This window comes from Haliotis asinina, chromosome 9 (genome assembly GCF_037392515.1).
Source record: "Haliotis asinina isolate JCU_RB_2024 chromosome 9, JCU_Hal_asi_v2, whole genome shotgun sequence".
Lineage (NCBI taxonomy): Eukaryota > Metazoa > Mollusca > Gastropoda > Lepetellida > Haliotidae > Haliotis > Haliotis asinina.
The window spans coordinates 4,231,617-4,257,304 of NC_090288.1; the positions used below are offsets into that span (position 1 = coordinate 4,231,617).

General features: G+C 39.7%; 1 protein-coding gene across 1 annotated transcript in view; it reads right to left on the minus strand.

The window, feature by feature from the left end:
* Window positions 1-884: 884 nt before the first annotated feature.
* Window positions 885-25,688, minus strand: part of LOC137296507 (guanylate cyclase soluble subunit beta-2-like) — a 37,656-nt gene continuing 12,852 nt past the window's right edge. The window contains exons 5-12 of the mRNA XM_067828310.1: window positions 25,152-25,228; window positions 12,899-13,399; window positions 11,722-11,896; window positions 11,257-11,402; window positions 7,174-7,322; window positions 4,966-5,112; window positions 2,856-3,010; window positions 885-1,185 (exon numbers count right to left, since the gene is read on the minus strand). Of these exons, the coding sequence (XP_067684411.1) occupies window positions 885-1,185; window positions 2,856-3,010; window positions 4,966-5,112; window positions 7,174-7,322; window positions 11,257-11,402; window positions 11,722-11,896; window positions 12,899-13,399; window positions 25,152-25,228 (1,651 nt within the window). The remainder of the gene's footprint in view (window positions 1,186-2,855; window positions 3,011-4,965; window positions 5,113-7,173; window positions 7,323-11,256; window positions 11,403-11,721; window positions 11,897-12,898; window positions 13,400-25,151; window positions 25,229-25,688) is intronic.

The window sequence follows — 25,688 nt, forward strand, 5'->3', positions numbered from 1 at the left end:
GATTATGGATGCCTAGAACTTTATAATTATATGTTTGATAAAGTCAGGGTGACCCTCCTTTCAGAATAGATCATTTATGATTATTAAATGTGTTTGGTATAACTTGTATTTTAGCAAAGAAGTATTGGCGAAATCAGTATAGGTACTGGATAGATTAATTATTTAATAGATAATTATTAATTATGGATTTTAAGATGTAATACACTATCAACGTGGATGTATCGGTACATCTTGTAGGTTGCTTACCGTAATACCTATAGCAAATGACTGACGAAAGTAAAGACAACGGCTCGAAACAAGGAAAAAATTAAACAAATATACACATTTGTTCATAGAGACATATTTGGTTTCCTTCTCATCATCCAAACAACAGAAAAGAATATTCTTTTCCTCAAGGTGCGATATCCAAGATTTTTAAATGTGAGTTCTATGCACTTTATTGTTTAGTTTACAGTAGTTCAGCTAAGAGTGGTTGTGCTGTGCAGTAGTCCCTCATAACACCAGCATAGCAGTTTTCTTGGCGTGGTAACCACGGTTAAGTGAACACAATAATCCCCCATCACCAACCTGCAAATCTATACGACCCCAACGCTCAACAAGGTGACGTGTGCTGAGCCAAAAGAAGATTAGTGGCAATTCATTGACTTCAAATGAAATATCCAGGACGATGAAACAACCTGGACTATTCTGGGCACATTTATTTCGCCATATTATTTATGTGAAGGGATAAAGGATCACGTGTTGTTGTTTTTTCCAATCGCCAGAACAGGGTCGCAGCTCCGTTCATTGTTTGAAACAGCAAAGGTATTTATCCATCCCGCACATTTCTGACACCGCAAGCCATGGTTTCTGTCCCAACGCATCACAGTAACTATTCCACTCTGCTATAATACATTACAGGTCTTGCTTTTGATAACCCGTTTCTTACGTCGCGGTCCGGGTTTTGATGACGTCACTGATCTTTCACTGACGTCAGAATTTGGCGTCGTAGCTTTTTCCGATGACGTTACTTCTTCATTATCCGAACTAAAGTCTGTGTCAACGGCGAGGTTAGTGTAGTCGTCGTCTGGTTCTGCAACTCTGCGGTGCTTGTCGCCCACGATGAAATAGGTCGTCATCTCACCTTTACCTTTTACTTGAATCCGGCCGCGCTTCTTTAGCTGGTATCCGTTGTTTCGTATGCATCTGGAAATAATGGTGGCTTGATTTGCGTAAATTTGTGTTAGTATGTCTGGGACCTCTTTCACGAAGCACTAATTTGATTCTACGTCACGAAAGTAAACTTAGTGCAATAATAAAGAATGGAAGTTACAGTTAACCTTAGTAAAGGTTGTTTCGTGAAAGGAGCCCCTGGTCTCGAAGAACAAAATACCGAACTATAACCATGTTATAAGGAAAAGAATGACATTGACTGACACGATACTCGAGTTTTGATCAACATTGCAATATTACATGGTTGGAATATGCTGAGTGTGGCGTATTGTTTTACGCCGCACTTAGCATATTCCAACCATATAACACCGGTCTGTAAATAATCAAGTCTGGACCAAGTAATCCAGTAATCAACAGCAACAACATCGATCTGCGCAGTTGGAATACGATGACATGCGTCAACCAAGTCAGCAGTCGAGACCACCAGATGCTGTTAGTAGCCTCTTACAAGCATGGGTTTGTTCTAACATTACGGGACCCGTGAAGATCCCGGGGTAGAATAGACCTTCAGCAATCCATGAGCGCTATAAAAGGGGACTCTGTTTGTCGTAAGAGGCGGCTAAAGGGATAGGGTGTTCAGCCTCATTGACCTTGCTGACACATGCCATCGGGTCCCGGATCGATGTTCATGCTGTTGATCACTTGATTGTCTGGTCCAGACACGATTATTTACAGACCGCCGCCATATAACTGGAATATTGCTGAGTGCGACGTAAAACTTAACTCATTCACTCACTCTAGCATTACGGATATTGACCTGCGGGGAAAGTAAATTGTCCTCCGGATGTTTAATGAAACCAACGATCATAGGAAACATTGTGAATCGTCAAGCATGACGACTATTAGCATATTCGTATCCTGGCGAGACTAAAGGATATATTATTGACATATTTACATACTTATGAATATAATTAACATTTCTCCCAGTTAGTATTTTGACTCAGAACCTGAGAAATATCTACTTGAAAATGTTTTTTGAAAAGATTCAGCTCGCCAAAATGCGTACGTTTTCCTTATTATGTCATCTTTTTCAGAAATCAAAATTTTATATTCCGAATTATCTAAGACTCTAGTAATGACGGCAAATGTATTGCTTCGAATACAATTAGATATCAGCTGTTCCCAGCAGAATAGTTTACAAACGTAATTCAGTTTTAGAGAGTCCGGGAACTTTTTGTGCTCTTTCAAAAGTACAAAAAAAGCCAAATCATAAACGAAATTCAATATGATCGACTTCGGAGGGACGCAAGCATCCCGAACTGAGTATTGTTAACCAACAGGATGAAATATACTCTTAACAAAAATAGGGGATCTTCCTCTTTTTTTGCATATTTACGATTAAAAATAATTAGGAGATTTTTCGGAGTCAATCAATGTTGATATGATATTACTGAATGTTTTGAGAGCGCATCACCATTTGCACTTCCTTACAACCATAGCTATTTGGGGCGTGGGGCGGCTACTGTGTTGTGCACGTGCATATCAGGAGCTGTGGTATTGGTGCTTATTGTGGTAATAGAGGGAAATAGTGGTGCGTTCATAAGATGTCTGTCCTTGAAACGTCTGTCGACGTTTACACTTCCTGTCCAGATTGATAGTTCATTATCCCCTACTTTGAAGGGTATATTTCGATAACGGGGTACCTGAATGTGGTGGGGCTGACGTGGATTCTTCCAGGGACGCCGTGACTCTCCATCCTGGATGCCGTGTTGACGCTGTCTCCAAACAGGCAGTAGCGAGGCATCTTCATCCCGACGACTCCCGACACCACGGGGCCTGTGTGGATCCCTACTCGGATCTGGAGACAAAACATACTTCCATAGTGCTTTTTGTTGCTAAAGTCGTCAATAGAAGGATATGGCTCCGGAATGTTTATAATCAAATCTACAAGTTACTACTTGCTTGGTAGCGGCGTTAGCACGCCGAAACGTCGCACTGATTGCAATAAAGAAGTTGACTTTACATAGAACTTGTTTTTCCGTCATCACTAAATTGTCTCTCAAAGAACAGAAATATACACTAGAAAACCCAGTGACTGATAATCTAAGCCACCATCCCTACCGTCGGTATATGATACAACCCAGTTACTACAAACGCAGTTAGCTACACAAATTGCTACAGCCCGTTTGATTTCGTTTGAGACCGATTAATTGCTCACTAACACAAGTGCGACTTGTGCCAGTTGTACGTGTGAAATTGAAATTTCATCACACACGCTTGTTGATTACCTGGCTCCCCGCCTCCTGCAAAATAGCGAAAAGTGACAACAAAATAATATCACCAAGGTATTTTATGGAAACACCTTCTTTAATCTTTATAAACACAAAGTTTCGGGGTCACTCCAGACCCCTTCACCACGCAGTTCACCTTGCAATTCGTTAACCATAACAACTTCTAAATGCCGCGAAAAGACATGATATAATGATCGTTTGTTGCACAACAATTATATTCAGGACAGAGCTGATCTTTCAGTTTCATGTGACTGCGCAAAAATGGGTTTTGTTGCAATTGTTACATTTATGTGAGCAATTCATCGATCTCAGATATTAGATTCAGTGAGCAATTCATTGGTCTCAGATGTTAGATTCAGTGAGCAATTCGTCGATCTCAAATATTAGATTCAGTGAGCAATTCATTGGTCTCAAATGTTAGGTTCAGTAAGCAATTCATTGGTCTCAAATGTTAGATTCAGTGAGCAATTCATTGGTCTCAAATATTAGATTTAGTGAGCCATCCATCGGTATCAAATGTTAGATTTAGTGAACAATTCACCGGTCGCAAATGAAATCAAACTGACTGCAGTGTTGAACTCCTCATTATTACAGGTAATTAAGTCAGCACTATACAAGCCAGTGATTGGTGCAATGACCAACGACTCTCTGATCCGTTTGTTTGTTTTTCAATACCGCACTCAGCAATGTTCCAGCTGTAGAGCGGCGGTCTGTAAATAACTTAGTCTGAATCAGACTTTCCATTGATCACCATCATGAACATAAGTCTAAGCAATTAGGATACAATAATATGACTCAACCGTCAGCTAGCCTGACCACCCGATCCCGTTAGTCGCTTTTTGCTGAAGATCAATTCTGACCCGGATCTTCAAGTATCTGAAGTGATCCGTTAAGCCGCCCAAAATGACAAAGGTAGACGGCTTATGACCGGCCCCAACCCAGCTGCCTCTACAAGTCTATGCTCAGCAACCATCCTACTGTTGGGATACGGAGTCACACTAAAACCAGTCCCCATTCTCTCCCCCATGCCCCATGTCATCAGTATAATTTGCTGGCGACCAATTCCAAGCCAGGACCTTCATGTCGGACCAAATGTCACATGGGTATCATTGTGTATCAGTGGTTTTGGCCAGACAATTAACAGTAGTTTCAGCTTAGTCCAAGAGTAATTATGACGTGAGTGCACAATCCATCAAGCATCTTCAAGTTAGCTTTCGCGGTATTCTCTCCAGGGAGCTGAGGACGTAATCTGAATAAAAACATCTCAAGCGATATGATCGTATCGCCTTGAGTAATCATCCGGTGGTTCAAGTTTGAGCTCGTTTGGCTATTTGAATTTCAAGGGCAAGATTTATAGTACTGACAATCTGCATATACATACACAGTCTCGCTTCGCATTTGCCAAAGTTTGGATGCTAACTGCTGACGTCACATTGTAATTGGTCATTTTAGTTTTCCCGACAGCTGTCTCGAAGACGATGGTTAAAACTGGAATATCTACCATTCCCGTTATTGTTCCTACCTGTAGAGGCTTCCCAGTGGCAGGGGAGTTGACTGTAGCGGCTCCCTGCATCATATCCATGGCGAAGTCGGCAACGGACTTTGCGTGGTTGGTGGACGGCTCCGGGACTCCGCTCACTACCATGTAAGCGTCCCCGATGGTTTCCACCTCAACAAAAAGTTCGGTATTAGTTGGTTTGGGTGTTTGTCTGCCCGATGTAGTTGTTATTTTGGTTTTGGTTTTGTTTTTGTTATTTGTTTTGTTTCGGGGTGGGTTTTTTTTATTGTTTTTTTTTTGGGTGGGTGGGGGTGGTGGTATCATTGCATTTTTTGTTTGTTTGTTAGTTGGGTGTGTGTGTCTTGAGCTTCTTTTTCTTTTGTATTTTTTTTGTGGTTGATGTGTCGTTGTTACGTTCGTTGGTTTCTATTTTTCGTATTTGAGTTCTGTATTTGTTCGTTGCTTTTGTTATTTTTTCAGCTTTGGTTTATTTATTTATTTATTTATTTATTTATTTATTTATTTATTTATTTATTTATTTATTTATTTATATAAACATATATATATAATTATTTTATCGGGGGGAGGGGCGGTTGCTGTCGGTTCTTTTCATTGCTGAAATCCGCACTCAGCAATGTTCTACCTATATGTATATGACAGCAGTCAGTTTATAATCGACAATCAATATATTGTATATATTGTTTTGGTGAACATCAATTTACATAACTTTGATACAATGATTAGTGTCAACAAAGTCAACGATCCTAATCACCTGATCCCGTCAGTCGCCTCTTACGTCAAACACGCATTGATCTACTCGTAACCCGGATCTTCACGAGCTCTACGCCTTGAACTTGCAATATCATGCATTCAGCCAGTTCTCAGAGTAAGCACCCCGTTTAGTAAAGCGATTTTTACGGATCTGGTTTTCTTCCTATCTAAATAGGAGAATAGGTGGCACTGGTTTCGAAACCACTGCCACTCATTGTACAGAGGTGTGTCCGCTTGCCATACAGCTACCTATGGTCAAGGTGTTGTTTCTTCCGACAATCCTGGATTCGAATCCAGAACACGTTAGTTTTCAATCCTCGACGAGTCAAAATGGCTTACAAATATATTTTCCGCGATCACATTCTGTAAGAAACAGTAAATGAAGCCTGTAATATTGCACCGCTGTAATATTTTATATAATGTATTAATTAAGGCGAACAAAATCTTAGTGTCTGAGCGTTTTTTACCTCAATTATTTTAGAAACAAATGGGTGTGTGTGGCTGGACATACTACCAGCACATTTGTCAAACTTTATTTCTGATAAGACCTGACATCATCCGAGTGCGATGTACTGTCATTTCGTGGCACCCCAGAAGAAGCATTATTTTAACAAAATCAGATTTACTCCCCGTTAAAAGCCAGATTTCCGACCGTTAGCGCCTTTTCGAATGTGAGCGTTGTTCTATTAGATTGCTGACTCCCACTTTGAGAATTGGACCCATGTGATTGATCATCGTAATGATAGAATTTTCATCTTTACGAGCAGATGTCATTCTACAAAAAGACATTACTGAAATATAATGCCCTTTAGGTGTCATGTTTTGTAAGTATGGGAGTGTAACTTGATGCATCTCGATCGGAACGTCACTCTGCCTGGCTGTGTCGAGATGGACTGAATGTTTTGGTTTTCGATTCCAACTCAAAAGCTGCGTAAGATGATGGGTTCAAGGTATTCCAATAAATATTTTACACTGTTTTTAGTATATGTTGCATTGCAACCGCATCGAAACGACATGAATGGGTTTAACATATTGCTCCTATTGCTCCCATATGGAGAATACAACCTGTGTAATGATCAAATGTTTCAACAACGTAGCTTCACAGCACACGACGAATCGACGAACGCGGTATGAACGCGGGCATGTTTAGGCAAATGCTCATCGGGTGCTATTGGTATGGCAGATGAAAGTGAGTGAGTCTAGTTTTACGCCGCTTTTCGCAAAATTCCAGCAATGTCTCGACTACGGACTTAAAACTTGGTTCTATTTAGCATTATTCCAGCGATATCGCGGCGGGCGACACCAGACATGGGCTTGTCACATTGTATCCATGTAGGGAATCGAATGCAGGTCTTCGGCGTGACGAGCGAATACTTTAACTACCCCACCATCCAACCCACACTATGATCACACAGAACAATTTCATTCCCCATTATCAATAATAATCAAAGCTTATTATACCTTGTATACATCATGGTCGTTTGTGCTCTTGTCGAAGCGGTGGTAGAGGGTGTTCAGCATGTTGACGATGTCCAATGGCGTGCAGGCTGCAGCGATATTGGTGAAGGTAACGATGTCACTGAACAGAATTGTCACTTGGTCGAACTTTTCTGAAAGATAAAATGACGCTGTTTGTTTCCATAGACAAACTATTACCAAAATGTTTCTGAAGAGATTAAAGAAGTAAGACAGGTTCACTTTAGTCCTTCTCTAACCACACCTATTACGATACTTATGACGTTGATCACAGGATTGTCTGGTTCAAACGCCGTCATTTACAGATTTTCGCCATATGGCTGGAATACGTTTGAGTAAGGTGTTAAACAACAACCAAATAAACAAAAGAAAACGTGTAACGACCTGGGAACACCTCTTCAGAAGTCAGAAGTCAGGAGACCAGTGGACAACTCAAAGGGCATCATGGTTTTCTCTTGACTGACACATTCGACTACATAGGAAAGGTGGGCAGACTTGGGGATTCCATTCATTACTCTTAATATCGATATCCACAGCTAGTATATATGAACAGATTCGATTATTTACGGGTCGGTGTGATATAACATGGCATATTCGGATTGGTTTTCGGCTTCAGATAGCAATGAAGGAAACGTTTGTGACAAATGCTGAGGCCGTCACTATTTTTTACACTTTTCAATATATCATCTGTATGATTTTTACATGAAATAAGAAAACAGATCTTATCTTGATTTCGCCGTCCCTGAGGAAGGTTATGGCCTAATATGATTAAATATATATAGCTTAATAACTGTCTTAGTTAATAACTACCGTATTTGCACACAAAAACAGGTCATCAAGATCTGTCTTCATAATTTGTTTCAGAAGCAAGGGTATTCGGTCATTACATAATTTACAGACGGTCACTAAGTGAACGAAATAATAAACATTTATCATAATATATTATAAATTCATTATCTAATTCATTCATGTGTGTAAATATAGAATTACTTTCTTTACTTATTTTTTCACCCATCACAATTGTAGACTGTTTTGCAGATAGGGAATAACTTAAAATACGAATGACATATTATAAGCTTGAGTGCCATGTTAATTATTTAGAAAAAGGGAGTCTAGACATGTAGAAAAGGACATATTATCTATATTTCCGCATCAATCAGCTGCGCTCACAAAACCATAATCTCAACACAAAGGAAAGTATCCGCCGATCCATATGTTTTCCCAGACATAATAAACTCCACTTCTTCACGTGGCATTTATTATCTGGGTCATCGTTATCAAGTAAATGACACACAACATTATGCACAAGAGAAATACATACAATTCAACTTATATGGTGTTAGGGTATACACCGAAACGACCAATCATTTACAATTAAAGACGTTGTCTGTGAAAAAATGTTTCTCTTCATATTAACTGTTGCCAAGTAATGCATAAAGATAATTTTACCACATGATACTCCGGATAAAGCCAGTATCAAAGCTAAGACTTCATCGTCTAAAACGTTTGTGTCCGTAGACGTCGGGCGTTTTGTGGTATTGGCAGGCGATATTATGGAATCAAAAGCAGTGTTATGAACCAGACTTCTGAAGAAAAACATGGACTTAATTTCCTGAATCGCCCGTTGGCCATCACTCTCATTACCTTCTACAAGGTGATATACGTTTGACACTGGTAATCCATACATGCTTAACTCTTTCATCTTTAGCCTGAGAATATTCTTTCAGCTCAAAACAATTCAATATGGTTGATATCTTAAAGTCAAAGGTAACGATCCACCTTTTATGTCTGTGTTGCTGTGAGTGTTTTTTAGTATTACACTACACAAAGGTATACGTACATATACTCAACCCAAAAGAAACGCAAATGCATTACATGGAGGAAACGTATAAAGATAATGTCAATATAATGGCACTGAGTAACAGCGTAACCCAAAAGTTAAAAAGACAGAAAGGTGACATGTGAGATTCGCATGATGGATGATTTTTGCGCACGTGGAACTTGATTATGTCTTGCATGGCGAAACATTAGCAACTTTCAAACGAGGTATTATAACATTCGGTTGCCCACAATGTGTCTTTAGGCAGTTTTAAAGACATCTATACATGGTTGATGGATATCAGTGCCAATGTCAGTTCACCGATTCATTAGTCTCAGCGAAGAAAACTGAAACCAATATTCGCTTGTCAGCATGCACGTGTTGAGCATGCCGTCTCAATCCATACATGTAGACAAAACACAAATATAGTTAATTATTAAATGGAAGATATTTTCTAGGTAAAATAAGTAACGATATGAACGGTTTCATCTGCTTCATTTAGATCATTTCAAGTTTAATCGCAACAGAAAGCAAATAGAGTAACAAAGCAAGATAGTTCCAATGAATACGACATTTGTATGTACACGAGGTCGCATACATTAACAATAAAATATGAAGTCTCACAATGAACGTGATTTCAACCACACACGACTATGATATCGTGTACATTTGTGATAAATAATTGAGTTAAGTTGTACGCCGTTTATAGCAATGTTCCAGCAATGTCACGACTGGGGACACCAGAATTGGGCTTCACACATTGTACCCATGTGAGGGATCGAATCCGGGTCTTCGACGAGCGAACGCTTAACCATGAGGCTTCATCAACGTATCTAAGAAACATAAGAAACATGACTTCAGGCAGCATCTGAGACATGATTTGTCATAACCTCACCAGAACTGAAAGAAAGAGAAACGATTCCATGGCAGGGTCGATTAATTGAACACTGTTCAATAACACTTCGTCAATGGCGTCTGTAATTAAGATGGACAACTTCCGTGTGTTGAAAGACGCTGCCTCATAATGTAATAACGCTTCATATATTTGACGTTGCACGAACGTCAGTTACAAAATTAGTCTATTTCATACTTAAATGATTGGAAGATATTCTGTTTTCTAAACGGCAGCTTTAGTCTTTCACAGGATGTCTTTGAACTCAGCTAGATACCTTCAACGACGACGGAAAATGGTCCACTTGAAAGAATGACAGCTTATTGCATCCTACTGGCCGAGATAACCAGCGTCATTAGTCTGTGTAAAACACCTTCCATACTTTTACCACATGCGTGAATGTGATCGATCCTACCGTTGTGGATAATAGGTCTGGCTGGACGTGGCTCTCCAGAAAACGTCAAACGTTAACCGTGGCCTTTTTAAACTCATTATTTTAAATACTTTCCAGTTTTCAAAGCAGGTGAAAGTAATCTAACACATGGGTCTTCAAGCGCTGATAATTACAAGAAGCAAGGACCAAATGAGATTGTGGTGATGTATACATGCCGATGAATGGACGCCAAACTAGCTGACTCTACAAGGTTCTTATCTTTAATCCACTTCGACGATTCGATGTGAAATTCAATACGCTATGCATGTCTCTGTGCTAACATCATGCTGCAATACATCCATCCAATGGAAAGCATTAATGGACTAATTTTGTGAGGGGGGACCACACGTATCGACCGACATTGCTGTGATTGATGGAGCCTATTTATATTCGCCTATGTTCATTCACAAACTGTTTATTACCCAACATTCCAGCCTTGTACATAAAATATTTTTTCTTGTATGTTAAACCCGATACTGCAGCTATGTGACGGCGTCTGTGAATATTCGAGCCTGGTATATAATCCTGTGGTTGACAAAATGAGCTCCAACCTATACGACTGAGATACGAGGACATGGATCAACAAAGTCATCTAGACTGGCCACTCGATCCCGAAAGTTGCCTGGTACGACAACCAGGGGTTGCTGAAGACTTAAGCGGAATAAGATAGGTATCAATACCACGAATCACCAATCACGAAGCATTCAGAAACAACCTGACCTACAGATTAGGTACAGGAGGGCTACTAATGATTAAAGCCGTTGTCTTAAACATGATATAACTTACGCATTGCAGACGATTCTTGAAAGCACATTCACTGACACTGAGTGTAAAGTCAGCATTACCACTCTTAATCTCAACCATGAAGTCCCGTGTTCAAACAAATATATTCAGTGATGAATTTTGTCTTCACCACTATCTCACCTGCTTCCACCTGTCTGCCGTTCTTCAGCTGATGCGCCACCTTCTGGGGCAGCATCTGATATAGCAGCACGTCCGTCTTCTGTTTCTCTATCTCCAACGCCTGCGACGTCCGCTTCAACGCTGCTGTCGTTTCGTCCAACTTCTTCCTGTGGAGATGCAATACACATGAGTCATGAGCCAGGTTTGCATTCCATATACAAAGGAAAACTACCAAGCAACTGGAGCATTGCCATATCTTCACACCATTATATATCCTTCTCGCTTTATCAAGGAGAACATTTCAGGGGAATGTGTTTACACTGTTACTGACATATATGTGGAGACAGAATATGTTATGCAATCTTGTGGGGACTAAAAGATGGCGGCACGACTGTGCTTGCTTGTCCAAAAGTGGAATGTAACAGAAAGTGAGAGAAATAGGTTTTACTACTGTGTGCAACAAACAAAATGACATTTTAGACTCACGCTATATCTATCTCTGCTATCCTCTGTTGGTTGAGCAGCACAAGCTCGCGCGTGACGTCATACAGAGGGATGTCAGCTAGGTATACATTCATCTCCATGAGTTCGTTGAGACTTGTGAGGCGAGGAGACCCGATAAAGATCATGTGACGTGACGCATCCAACCACATCATCTGTCCTGCAGCATACACTACTATGTACAAGCTTTATAGACTCCGATAGTCTGAGTGACACCTCAACGAGAGAATGCTAGTAATTTGCTTTGGGTCACATGTATTTATTTCTTTAAGTCATGTATGATCATGATTACACGATGCCATTTAAAAAGTGGTCAAATGCAACATATGTCATATTTGGGATTTCACTTTCTTAGCAAAGTACAAATTCTAGTACTTTTTGGTTGAGTCCCATCCGGGATTCGAACCCGCACCCTCAGAGTCAGGCACCTTATCGCCAGCACACAAAGTCAGCCGCCTAGCCCACTCAGCCACAGCGACTTCCATCCTGTATGATCCCTCTGAAGAACCCCGATGGCAATAAAAAAAATCCCAGAAATCTCTACGTAAACGACTACAATAATTAGTACTTTACTATGTATGATCTCATTGTTCATGGTTGCGGTAACATTGCTGACTATTTGAAACTACTTGGAGGGAATTGCTTTCTTTGGAAGATTTTCTTTCAAAATTCTTTTGAACAAACTAAATGATTAATTCCAGTGTAAATGTACTTTGTATTACACGTCAGTGTCCGACAGACTAGGAATTATGTAAGTATGGATGTACTGTGGAGGAATATTCTAAACAATCACCTCTGACTATGTAATAATATTTTGTTGGCACCAATAAACTGGTTTCAGTATTGAGTCCCACTGTCATCCTACTTCACATGGTCAACAGATAAAAGAAAACACCTGTACAAATTTCTACCGTATCCGGCTACAGATCAGCGTCTCTGTTACTAAAGGTCTCTGATAACTTTTGTGGGGATAATTATTGTAACACATTACCCCGTTGACGGTATGTTTGTGTACAGGAACTCCATCTAGCGATATTGTTTTCATTTGATGCTTAAGACCAATGCGTCTAATGTTTAGCTAGCCTAATCACATGTTATAAGAAATCAGACACCTGTTCACTAATAGATATGTATTAGTTTGGGTAGGCATGTTATTGCTTACCTTTCAGGACCAAAGCTTTGCTGTCACTTTGATTCTCAGATTCCTCCGGGGACACAGTCAGAAGAAACACTGCATTGATAAACTTCTGAATGTTTGCTATGGACAGATTCATTTTGGGGTGGATAATCCGAAATAATGATGTAACCGCCATACCTTCTCGAATAGGAACAGGACACAGTTTGTGGATCATCACTCCACACTGTCGTATTTTCAAACTTTCATCGAATATAATATGATATGGGAATGCGGAACAGAACTGAACAGCATTGAGGTGAAAAGCTGAAATGTTTGTAGGCACAACAGCTGCCTCGTTTTCGGGGGACAAGCGTTCCTCTTGACCTTCTGGACTCCCGCGTTCATTGTCCAGCCCTTTGTGCAAGATGACCTTGAAGACTGTGTGCTCTTGGGTCTTCCCACCATCGATTACCTCCCTTGACTGCTCCTGAACTGTTATGTCAACCTTTTGCTTAAAGATGTCTCGACCAACGGCTCGAACGGACCCTGTGACATAATAAATAGTGTGATGTCATTACCAGAAATGGGCTTATCATACGGTACCCATATGTGGAACAGAACCTGGACCCTTATTGTCGAAACGTTCGTAGCCCTAAGAATTCTTAACTTTGATCGTAATCAATGTGTTAAGAATGGGCTTAAGGACTTCGTAGGGCTACGAACGTTTCGAGCTAGTCTGGACTTTCGCTACGAGGAAACAACGTTTTGACCACGAGGCTACCCCAATGCATAAATGTGATGACGGATTCTTACGTTCACCTTCCTTGGTATTTTCACGTGCTTCTGTGTACCCTGGTGGGGACATTTAAACTTCACTGGTGTACGTAAGATGTCGCTTTGGATTTCATCAAGACTTGATGTTGGCAACAAACAATCGTACACCAGACAGTTCACATTACAACCTGATGTTTGAGTATTTACCAAGTGAATCATGCACTAAGCATAAAATATATTTTACAGACATTCTTTTTTTTCGTGGCAGGATAAGGAAACGTAACTTTCCTGTTTGCATTGTACATTCATAATTCCATAAGATTGCAGGGAGCAATTAAGGAAGATGTATTAAACATTTTTATTACTTTAATGGTGTGTTAGGTATTAAAGTATGATGAAGTAACAGTCATAATAATTATGTTCCACATGTATTTCTTGTACATATTCAAGCAAATTCACAAATTTCACAAATAAAGTTTATTTGACTTCGCGTTTCTGTATATAGTAGTGTTTATAATTATGTAATGTCTCTGAAGCATGTTCAAAGCGTCCCTCTTGTGCCAACGTCACGGTAACTGAGTGCACTCACGCCTCTTTAAATATTTATGCTCATAACATATTTTACTCATCAACACAGAGGTAAAATCAGAATCACATGTAGAACCAAATACTCGTTCCTCGTTCACATCAAAGTCTGCTGAGGTTCAACAAAGTGATCCGAACACTGGGTTTCGAGTCACTGTTTGAAAATAATCGTAAGAATTCAAAATCTAGATATTTACAATCGTATATTGTTTTTATATGTTACGATTAAAATACTGGACGTTTTCGTTCCAATTTTGTTAATCATAACATTTAAGATCATTATACGATTGAAAAAGTCTAGATTTGGATTGTATTAAATTACTGTCCAAACAGTGATGCGAAGATTGATTAATATAACCACAGTTTTACATCTACTAGCGTCGTGAAGGAAATTCATAGAACGGTTATAAAACAGTGAATGTGTGAGTGAGTTTATTTTTACGCCGCACTTTATATAATCGAGTCCAAACCAGACTAGTGATCAACGTCATGAGAATCATTCTTAGGCTACGATACCATGTGTCCCGATGGTCGCCTCTTACGATAAGCATACCACACCAAAATGTTTACCAGGTTAATGAGTGTATGTTGGTAGGTTGTTGTTTAACTCCGCATTCTGAAGTGTACGAGTGATATGGCGGCGTCTATTAATGTTAAGAGTCTGGACATGACAACCCAGTGACCACAAGCACGAGCACCAGTCTACGCAATTTTCTATCCGATGACAATTTAACGAGCCTGACCATCCGATCCCGTTAGTGACCTTTTGGCTGTAGTGGCTGACCAGTCCTAACCCGGATCGTCACAGGTCTTTATGATTAACGCATGCCTTGCGCGGTTAAATGCCAGTGACAACGTTAACTAAATTCATGAGCATAACGGTCATCGTGAGCAACGTAGCAGGTAGTTTCGTAAGAATTCTGTAACTCCCTCTGATTCTGGAAGCTAATTTCAAAGATGAGCCCTTGCGTTCATCACAACATGTCATTATGAGTTCTTCAAGCCAGTTTCTGTTTAAGTTCAAACGACAAGCCATGGGCAGATTTATAAACAAAACAGCATCTCTGTCACATGTAGCGACATAATTAAACGCCGTAGCGGCAATCTTGTAAAATGCAAAAGAAACACTGCATTGATGCCACGACAGGCGGGAGAAATAGCCTGCGATAGTCAAGTCATTGAACACTGTTTTGTTAACAAGAGGCCATACAGTTACGTCGTTTTAATGTTACGTTAGGTTTCCAAGCTAAGGAGCTTCAGCATCGATTAACCCACGCTCCGGTGCTTTGAGATTTAGCTTTTGACGGTGAAAATATTGCATTCTGAGCAGAAGTGACGTATGTGCCGCGACCTTATGTTAAAAAAAGCGTTGTTCAGTGGGGTTGAATTCAGATTTCTTCAGTTCATTCAAATGTGAGTTGATACCATTCTGCGCAGAGTATTTTCTTGTTTTGACAATCATATGGAATGGCGAGATTTTGCACTTCAGTGTCAAGGATACATATAACACAATGACAGCATTGTACTTATATTTACAAAAACTACTTGCAATTATTCTTTGGCGACAGAACCTGTTCTTCACAAACACTTACTGTCTTACATTTCATACCAGAGTGAAGACAAATCCTGATTTTGTTTCAGTCGCAACCTACGACTAACCAGTCACCACAATCAAGCGGAAGACTACCATGGACCCTTAAATTAAGGGAAAAAGCATTTTGATCTTTTCACAATAATATGGCAGCATTCAATATACGGTTATTTGGATCTTTGGACACAGCAGGCAGATTTCAAAAGTGAATATTTGAAACGTTAGACACAACACGCCGGTTTCAAATGCGGACATTTGAAACTTCAGTCACAACACGCCGGTTTCAAATGAAACGTAAGGACCTTAAATATTCAGTATCAATCGCAAACGATTTGAGTTAAGAGATAAAATGACTTTTATTTTGACAGAACATTTTGGTTAATACTGACGTCGCAGCACAACGTTTTTACACACACACACACACACACACACACACACACACACACACACACACACACACACACACACACACACACACACACACACACACACACACACACACACACACACCTGATCAGAGATACCAATCCAACTCAGTGACATAAACGAGCGTGGGTTGCTATTTGCCTGAAATATGATGACATGATGCTAAATATTAAATCTCCCAGTAACTAAATGAATGTTACTAACATAAAGACTTGTGCTTTGAACTCCAGGTCACTTGAGAAACTGTAAAAATGACTCTGTTTTAAGTTTTAATTCCTTGTTATTCATTGAACTCCTAATTACGACAAAGATTTCGTGAGTGGGATCAGTGAATTTCGCTGAAATTTAACAGAAACCATCCACTGCCTGGCTATTCAGAGACACTATTATACATGTAGCTAGGGTATTCAATTCGTGGCCTACATTACAGTGGCGACAAAGATCTTCAGTGATGATGCCAATTTCGATACGTCAATAAGTGGGTTATTTGATGAGGCAGATAATTAACTCTACGGCAGCTCATTGCACATAACTCAATTCATCGTAACCTCGTTCCGTATCCTTCATTGCTTCAAGACAAACCGCTCAGATTTTATCTACCTTTGCACAACCTTCTTTCGTACCAAAAAACCATTAACCTAGGTATAAAAAAAACTGTAGGGACGAGCAACGCTTAATCACCTGGCGGCACAGTGGTCTAGTCTGGAAAGCCGTCGCAATTAGTTGTACAGAGAGGCGTCTCTTGTCTGCTCGAACACTAAACTGAAGGGTTCAAATCACTGATTTGACCTCATTATGATTCTTGTCAGCAAAATATCCGTGATGATGAGTTTCACAGAGTTAAGTCTGCGAAAAGTTTTCTTTCCACTTAACGCTGATTCGCTGTGATACTGGAAACGTAATAAATTTAACCAAACCCACTCACTGACATAAAGCAAATATCCTAGTTGTTTTCATCCTATCACTCTGATGTTGTCCAATGAAATCACTTGAAATATTCAGAATTAAATAAATAAAAATATATAATTTAACTTTGTAAATATTTCATCACATATAGAGCATATATTTTTCAAAAAGAAAACAATAGTTTGCTTGTAATGTGAGTTTGGTTCAGAAAGGATTTTACGTATTTCCTTGCTGTACTATCGTCCAGTAATATTCCATTGTTGACGTCATACATCAGCTTGACGCCACCAAAAGGAGATTACAATATTTACAAAGAGATACCATTTGCTGAAGAGACATGTCGTAATATAGACATTCAAGTTTACTTTAAATGTCTTCATGTTCTACATGACATTATATGGCCTGGCGATATCTAACTGTTGAAGCATATTAGCGCGACATTCCAATGGTATATTTATATCTGAGTGAACGACAATTTCATTTGCGTAGAGATTCTTACCTTTAATTTACAGATATGTTACTGTATCATGGAACATACTTACATATACGTGGATGGTATTTACGTATGCATATATGCTAATGTTGATTTCTTAAAACATTAGAAAATTGCAACAAATTCATTATTTTTATTATTTTTTGTTGTTATTTTCATGGTAACTTTGTGTGTTGGAAGTAAGATGATGATATGTGGTAATTGTTTCGCGATATCATTGTCATTTAATTAAGTGGTGAGACAGAAGAGATTAAGGATCACGAACAGTTGTTGCAGGGCGATTCACCGGTCAGTGATGTCCGGTATTTCTGCCGATTAATTAGAAAAGGAGTTCATGGCAAACGATTCTATTTTAGAGGTAGCGATATGCTTTGTCCCTAGGAATAGGCATCTCTCATCCACACAAAATCTGATACACCTAAGCTAGCTGATAGACCGAAAGATCCGGATTAGAATTGATCTTGAGTAACTTGTCGTAAGTTGCTACTACCTTGATCGCGTGGTCAGACTCGCTGAACTGGTTGCGTGACATCCTAATGACGTAGAACTATGTTCATGGTGTTTATCGCTGGATTATCTGGCCCAGACTCGATTATTTACGGTCCGCCGCCATTTAGTTGGAATATTGCAGAGTACGGCGTAAAACTAAACTTACTCACTCACTCTACATCGGCAGTGTCATCGTACATTTACGTAGACACTTTCAACTACGAAAGATGCACGTTCATCACGTAGAAGACACTTAGTAAGTACAGAATACTTTACATCGTACACCTAACTAGATGGAAGATACGTAGGTCTATTCACAGATGTGGATACTTTCGTCTACACACATACAAAACTTGTCAACGAAGAGGATAACGTTCAAGAATGTGGCACTAATACCCCTCCATACATGACAGTTCCAATTGCGCAGTGAGCACAAACTCGATTACTCCAGCAGACATCTCGAAGATGCTCCGAGGCCTCACAATCATAGAACCACCATCTGCTTCCCAAATTGACCTCATCGTGATCCGGACTCGAGATTGACGTTTTTTCAACAACATTAAGGTCCGTGTGAATGCAGCAAATCACGCCTGATCAGGTTATCTGAATTCTCAACAAAACTGACATTTCCTGAAAGATTGTGTCAGGTCATATTGTGTTATACTAACAGTGATGGGATGATTCCAGTAACATCACTGTTCATTGGTCGAGATGTGTAATAACCCCTTGGATGCGGCTGGGGTATATATACTCTTCACAAAAAGTAGAGGACCCTGTATTTTTAATCTGGACAGGAAGTGTAAACTTTGACAAACGTTTCAAGGACAGACATATTATGAACGCACCACAATTTCTCTCTATTACCACCCCTAAACACAACGCATGATATGCAGGTGCACAACCCAGTAGCCTCATACACGTGCATGGTCTCCCATTCTTGATTTTGACGGTTTTTAAGAAGGTCGAGAAATCACTTAGAACATTAATTCAGACACTCATCTTGCATCACACATTTGTTAGAGTTTGTTTCTAGCCGTTTGTTTTAAAATGAAAGTCGTACACATGCAAACTACATGCCACACACCAATCATCTTTCAAAAGCGACTACATTCCAAATAACTATGGTTGTAAGGAAGTGCAAATGGTGATGCACTCTCAAAACATTCAATATTATCATATCAACATTGACTGACTCCAATAAATCCCCTAATGTATTTATCCGTAAATGAAAAAAATGATGTCTCCCTACGGTTTTTAAGAGTATATGTCATTTCTTTTCAACCTGTAGTGAGACTAAACAAACTCAAAATACGCCACGTACCGTCAGACTGAACTTTGAGGTTTTCGGAAATTACAGTGTTACGTTTTGGACGACAGTGCTCACGCGAGATATAACGAGCGGTGAGAGGTCACACAGACATTGGGCATACATGAAATTGTGTTACAACCAGTAGTGATATTATGAACAAACTTATAACACGTCACGTATCGTCGAAACATACGCATAGGCTAACTGTGGTGCAGTTTAGACCTACTGAGGCCTGGTTGTAACATCCATATATTTTTCCGTTGTCTATGCTCTGAAACCACATGACCACTATTCTCTTATTATCACTTTTACAGATTAAGATAGAAATGCTGCAGAGAGGGTTTGGGTGATCCTGGCACAGTCAGGCTGGTAAGGCTCATCATCAGTTCAGGGCCCTTGCCCCCTCTACACGCAGCCAATTTGCAAGATAGCGAAAAGGACTTCTCCCAGGAAACGCTGCCAAGTCGAACCCACCAAGAACGTAATGAGAATATGTAGAGTCCCAACACTGCTGCCTTCTGCATTACGCAGATTGTCAGAAGAGCTGTGCTCCCGGTGGAGAACCCTGGCACTCTCCTTATCTGCCCCATGAGATCAGGAGGTATCATACTAAGGGCACCGAGAATAATGGTAAGTCCGACGACAGTGTCTTTGGGATGCAAGCGAGTCATTTCAAATTAAACGTCAGCAGAAAAACATACCCAGTCTTGATTACCCTCAAACAGTTTCAAAAAGATCAACATTCACGCGTTATACATATGATATTTACTCCGAGAGTTGAATTCTTCAGTAATCACGAGTATCTGGGGATTATCAAAACTCTGTTCATCTTCCAGTTATGTTGTCAGTAATCCTACATTCGTTATAGAAAACGGCAAATCACGAACACTGAAGTGAAGTTAATTTGAGATCCATTCACCTGATCGTTGCATACATTGGACGTCGTGAATAGTCATGGAAACATAATCGTAGCAAACATTCGGGATTTGAAAATTGCCACATTACAATAATTTGATAAATTCAGCTGAGACTGTCAAAGTTTCAGGCCGCATGACGCTATTAATGAAGAAAAATTACGCCTAACTACGATATTGTATCTACATTAATGGAACACATTAAGCAAATGTCAATGTTGAGATTGTCAGGTTGTCAAACTTCTTACAAGTCCCACGTAAGTACATGCATGCACGATCTCTGAATCAACCTTCCTTCTGAACAATCTAAGTACGGACATCCATGTCATGTTCAAGGCTAGTCACACTTTTTATTGGTATTTTTTTATTTTGATTGTTTAACACTGCATCCAGCAATATTGCAGCTATATATGTCAGTGAGTTATCAAGTCTGGACCAGAAAATCCAGTGATCAACAGTATGAGTATCTAGCTAGCATCGCAGTTGGAATACGACTTGTGTCAATCAAGTCAGCGAGTCTACCACCTGATCCAGTTGAGTATGGGTTAATGATGGCCAGCTCTAACCAGAATCTTTACGGGTGTATTTTCTTTGAAACCAAGTTAGATCATTCGAATACTCCCACGATCATCCTGTTCTGCTAAATATTATGTAAAGATTTTCAGTTATGCTGTTGAACGTGCTTAACGTTTTTACACTTTTTCATTCTTCTCTGAATATTTATCCATGTTCGATAATTACCATATCTTAAACTGAGATTGGCCACAACACTATTTAACACTGATGACATTCCTTTTCTTTTTCTTGTAATTAGAGGATGATATGTAAATATTTGTAAAATGTAGACATCCATTGGAGAGTAATTTTCATTATTACAATTAATATTCGCCATGTTTTAGCTTGAATTGATCACTTTATATATCACCATTACACAAATATTTTCGGAAGGTATTTTAAAAAGTGTTTTTGTCCTTACATGCACAGAACATTAACCCATAACGGGTGGGTGTGTGTGTGTGTGTGTGTGTGTGCAATTTTACGCCTCTTTTAACAATATTCCAGCAATATCACGGACGGGGACACCAGAAATTGGCTACACAGAAATGGTTGTACACATGTTGGAAAATCAGACCCGGGACTTCGGCGTAACGATCGAACTACAGACTACTCCACCGTCCATAGTACAGTGATCACAATGAATGTTTGTTACTGCAACACCTATAAGTCAAGGTTAAAATACCGTCCCACCGAAACCTATGTATGTCTACTCTCTCTAATTATTTATCCACTAATTTGATGATATTTAAGCATGGTAACTAGTGTGCAGCGCTTCATGTGACCCATCTGTCATCAAAGTAGCATAACACGGCACTGCCATACTGTTGTAGGTTGTGTTCTACATTGAACTAATAATCAACTTAGAATTTTAAACGCGAAGGAATTCTGAAATATTCAAAGTATTAGTCAGCAGCGACAACTTGTGTGAAGCATATTTCTGGTGTCCCCTGCAGCCAGTTTCCTGTAATATTGCGGAGTTAACCCGACTGGTTCACTCCTTAAGTATAAAAAAATATCAGTATTCACAATTTTCAGCTACACCGAAGGTTGGTGTGCATTTTGTTTGTTTTGCATTCTGTTCGCTAAAACTATCCCAATTAAATCAAGAAACAACAAAGAATTGTCAAACGGTTAATAATAAATCATTATAGATCAATGTAGTCTAACATGATTTAATTGCAGTATATATCATATCTTTCAAAATATTTCTTTACTAAGTTGGACTAATCAATGTTCTAGACGCTTCCTTACAACTCTTGATCCCAAATAAATATTGTAACAGTTACGTTCACCTTGGCCATCTACTGAACCCTGATAGAAATAATGCAATACAATTACACTGTCAGTATTTTTCAACATAATACTGGGACGGTGGGGTAGCCTAGTGTTTGAGGAGTTCGCCAGTCACGCCGAAAACCTGAGTTCAATTCCCCTAATGTGTACAATGAGTGAAGTCCATTTCTAGTGTCCCTGCCGTGATATTGCTGGAATATTGCGACAGGCGGCGTAAAACCATACTCACTCAGTCAACATTATGCTGCCAGACACCAATATCGAGTGGTTGTACTGCCGTACTTCGTTTGTCATCGCTCTTTTTCATATGTAACATTGTCCAGTATGTCCTAATCTAACCGCACTTGATATTAATCACTCACCTAGCAATACCTCGAAATCTGCTCAAAGCGAATTCTGTCTAATCTACTAAAAAGTAAACTACAGCATACACAATGTCTTTGAATCTTTGAGTATCATTGTTTCTTGTTTCTGCATTTCTGTTGTTGTACTGACCCCCGCTAATCCGAATCCCTGTCACAAGCGGACTAAACTTTCATTCCAACAAAGGTCATGTCTGGATACATTCAAATTACCTCCAACTAAATAGGACAAACCTCACTAATCCGAACATCTGTTGAAAACGGACAAAACGTTGTTCCCACAAAGGTCAATTCTGGATACGTTCCAAGGACCTGACTAAACTGAACACACGGCACTAATCCGAAGCCGACAAAACTTTTAGTCCGACAAAGGTCAAATCTGGATGCATTCCAAGGAAATCTGACTAAACCGGACAAACCTTCCAAGGGTTATATCATGTTCAACTGTATGCACTGGTCGCATGTAGAGCTAAAGTGTCAAACAAATTGTGTCAAACAAATTCAGCAAGTGAAAAATGGCTGAACAACATGCAGAATGTTGTGAGACACGAGTTAATAGCTGAATCCCAAATAGAATCAAACAGCAGCCATACACTTTCAGAACTGTACAATAACAGTCAACCTTTGGCCCTCGTGATCGTAACTTGGAGGATTTCCAGCGCATGTTGACAACTGGAAGGTAGAGACATTGTCTATGGCTTCCGATCATGCGTCTTATCATATGTGTTCCATGCGTGGCATTGTTTTAATGTTCTTAACAGTATAGGGGCGGGGGGATGGCCTAGCGGTTAAACCGTCATACCGAAGGACCGGGTTCGATTCTCCACATGGGTACAATGTGTTATTCCCATATCTGATGTTCCCCGCCCAGATGTTGCTGGAATTTTGTTGTAAGTGGCGTACAGCTATACTCACTTTTAACACTGTAAGTTTCGACTGTATAACTGCCGTCTATATGTAATTGACTCTGGGACGGTCAAACAAATGGTTAATATTATCAGTGACATATTCACAGGCCCAAAATATCTGATGAGTTATAGAATCACTCGTTCACAATCCATCACAGATTTTCCAGAACTGTATACCGGTGTCATCAATGCAACAGACGAATAACTGGGTTAGAATTGATCTTCAGCAATGCTTGTGGTAAGACGCGACTGACGGGATCGGGTAGTCCTACTCGCTGACTTGGTTGACACATGCCATCGTACCCTGACAGCCTTGATCAATGCTCATGCACCACTGGATTGTCTGATCCAGACACGATTATTTACAGACAGCCGCCATATGTCCAGGAACTTGTCCAGGAACTCCCAAATAAGCATGATTGAGTTTCGCAAAAGCAGGTTCGTCAATAATGTTAAGTTTATATCTCCTTTATCTCTATTTAAGTAGACATTGCTATGCGTTACCTTTATTGTTCCATTCTGAAGACAATAAAGGGTCATTATTTGAAAATCGATCTTTATTTATAAAGTAAGTCAGACTGATAAGCTTGATTGAACCCTAAATAAGGCAATCGGTTGGAAATCAAAGAAGGGTTGATGGTTGCACTGTCCGCTGTAACGATGGTAACCAGTCTAAATAGTTCGAGAACTATTCATGACATTCTTGGGAAGCAGATAAACAAATACACAAACGTATTGTGATCTTGATAATCAGTATTTTCAAACGAATGCTAAGTCTGCGTTCCTAGGAGACAAGAGAGCTGAGTATGATGTCTATATACATGTAAGTCAATGTCAGTTTACATAACCATGAATCTTATTCATTATCATAACAGAATATAATAAAGCACATATCTATACAACTAGTGCGTTGGTATTTGTTTCCCTAGATCATTTGTCGCATCGTGTTATCAATTTCAACTCCCTGAAGAGTATTTAACTTTAAGTCCACAGCTGGGTGGACTGGTCACAGGACTTTGTCCACGTTTCTGTCCCCGCAAGGTTTTCACACCTACACCTCAACCTCGCTGGATCACTAGCCTGGCTCTGTAGCCAGCTCGCCCACCGCGCCCAGTCTAACATTTGCAATAACGACGTGAATTCTGGTTAGAGACTAATTAACAACGACGAGAGTTCTATGGATAAACAACTTCTTTAGTATTAATACGAGCGGCGTTTCGGTGTAGCTACTTACACTGTTATCAAGCCTACGATAACTATACCGATATGACGCTCATAATCAGTTTTAGAATTGTATCTCAGTAGAACTCTCCTCATTGTTCCTCACACCAACTTCAAAACGAGACATAATACTTTGTGTTGTTTCCTTTCTTTTTTCATTCTTGCGTTTTCACCATCAGACTTATCAGTATCAATTTATTCTCAGTGACAAGAGGTTGCTTTAATTGCTTCACAACCACTCTCGCCCATTCCCACCCCCAACCCTAGCGCCTCTTCAGCCACTGGACTGATACATCACGGTACACAATGGATACTTACACTGTATCTGTACTTACATTATCCCCTAGCCGAGCTGATGCCACCATTTTATCCAAACATTGATTGATTAAGACTGAGGCACTGATACATCAGCTTTATTGTTTCCAGTATTTATTAAATACTTAATAAATCCTCCGTGGAGGCCACTTACCTATAACAATGGGGTAGAGTCCAGGTCGTGTTGTATAATAATGCAGCATTAGACATCCGTCGGTATGAGACTCACATCTGAAATCAATAATATTATTACATATAAATTACTGAGTACATATACATATAACGAGGTCAGGCTGAAAGGTCCTGAGCTTTACGTGGAGATTAATCCTCCCTAATCAGCAACCGGCTTCTTCTTGGACTGGGAAAACGTCCTGACGTTCAACGGAAATGACGTCATATGCATGTACATAATCTCTCTCTCTCTCTCTCTCTCTCTCTCTCTCTCTCTCTCTCTCTCTCTCTCTCTCTCTCTCTCTCTCTCTCTCTCTCTCTCTCTCTCTCTCTCTCTCTCCAGGATTTGGGGAAGAGGTGAAAATGTATGGAATATCCGAAGATAGTTAGATGTTAGTCGCCTCATACGACATGCTAGACTTCTAACCAGGATTCTCGTGGATTCCAGTAGTTAATATGATAAGCGTCGATCCATTGTATGGTGCCAGTCTGTAAGTAATCGAGTCTAGATCGGAAAATT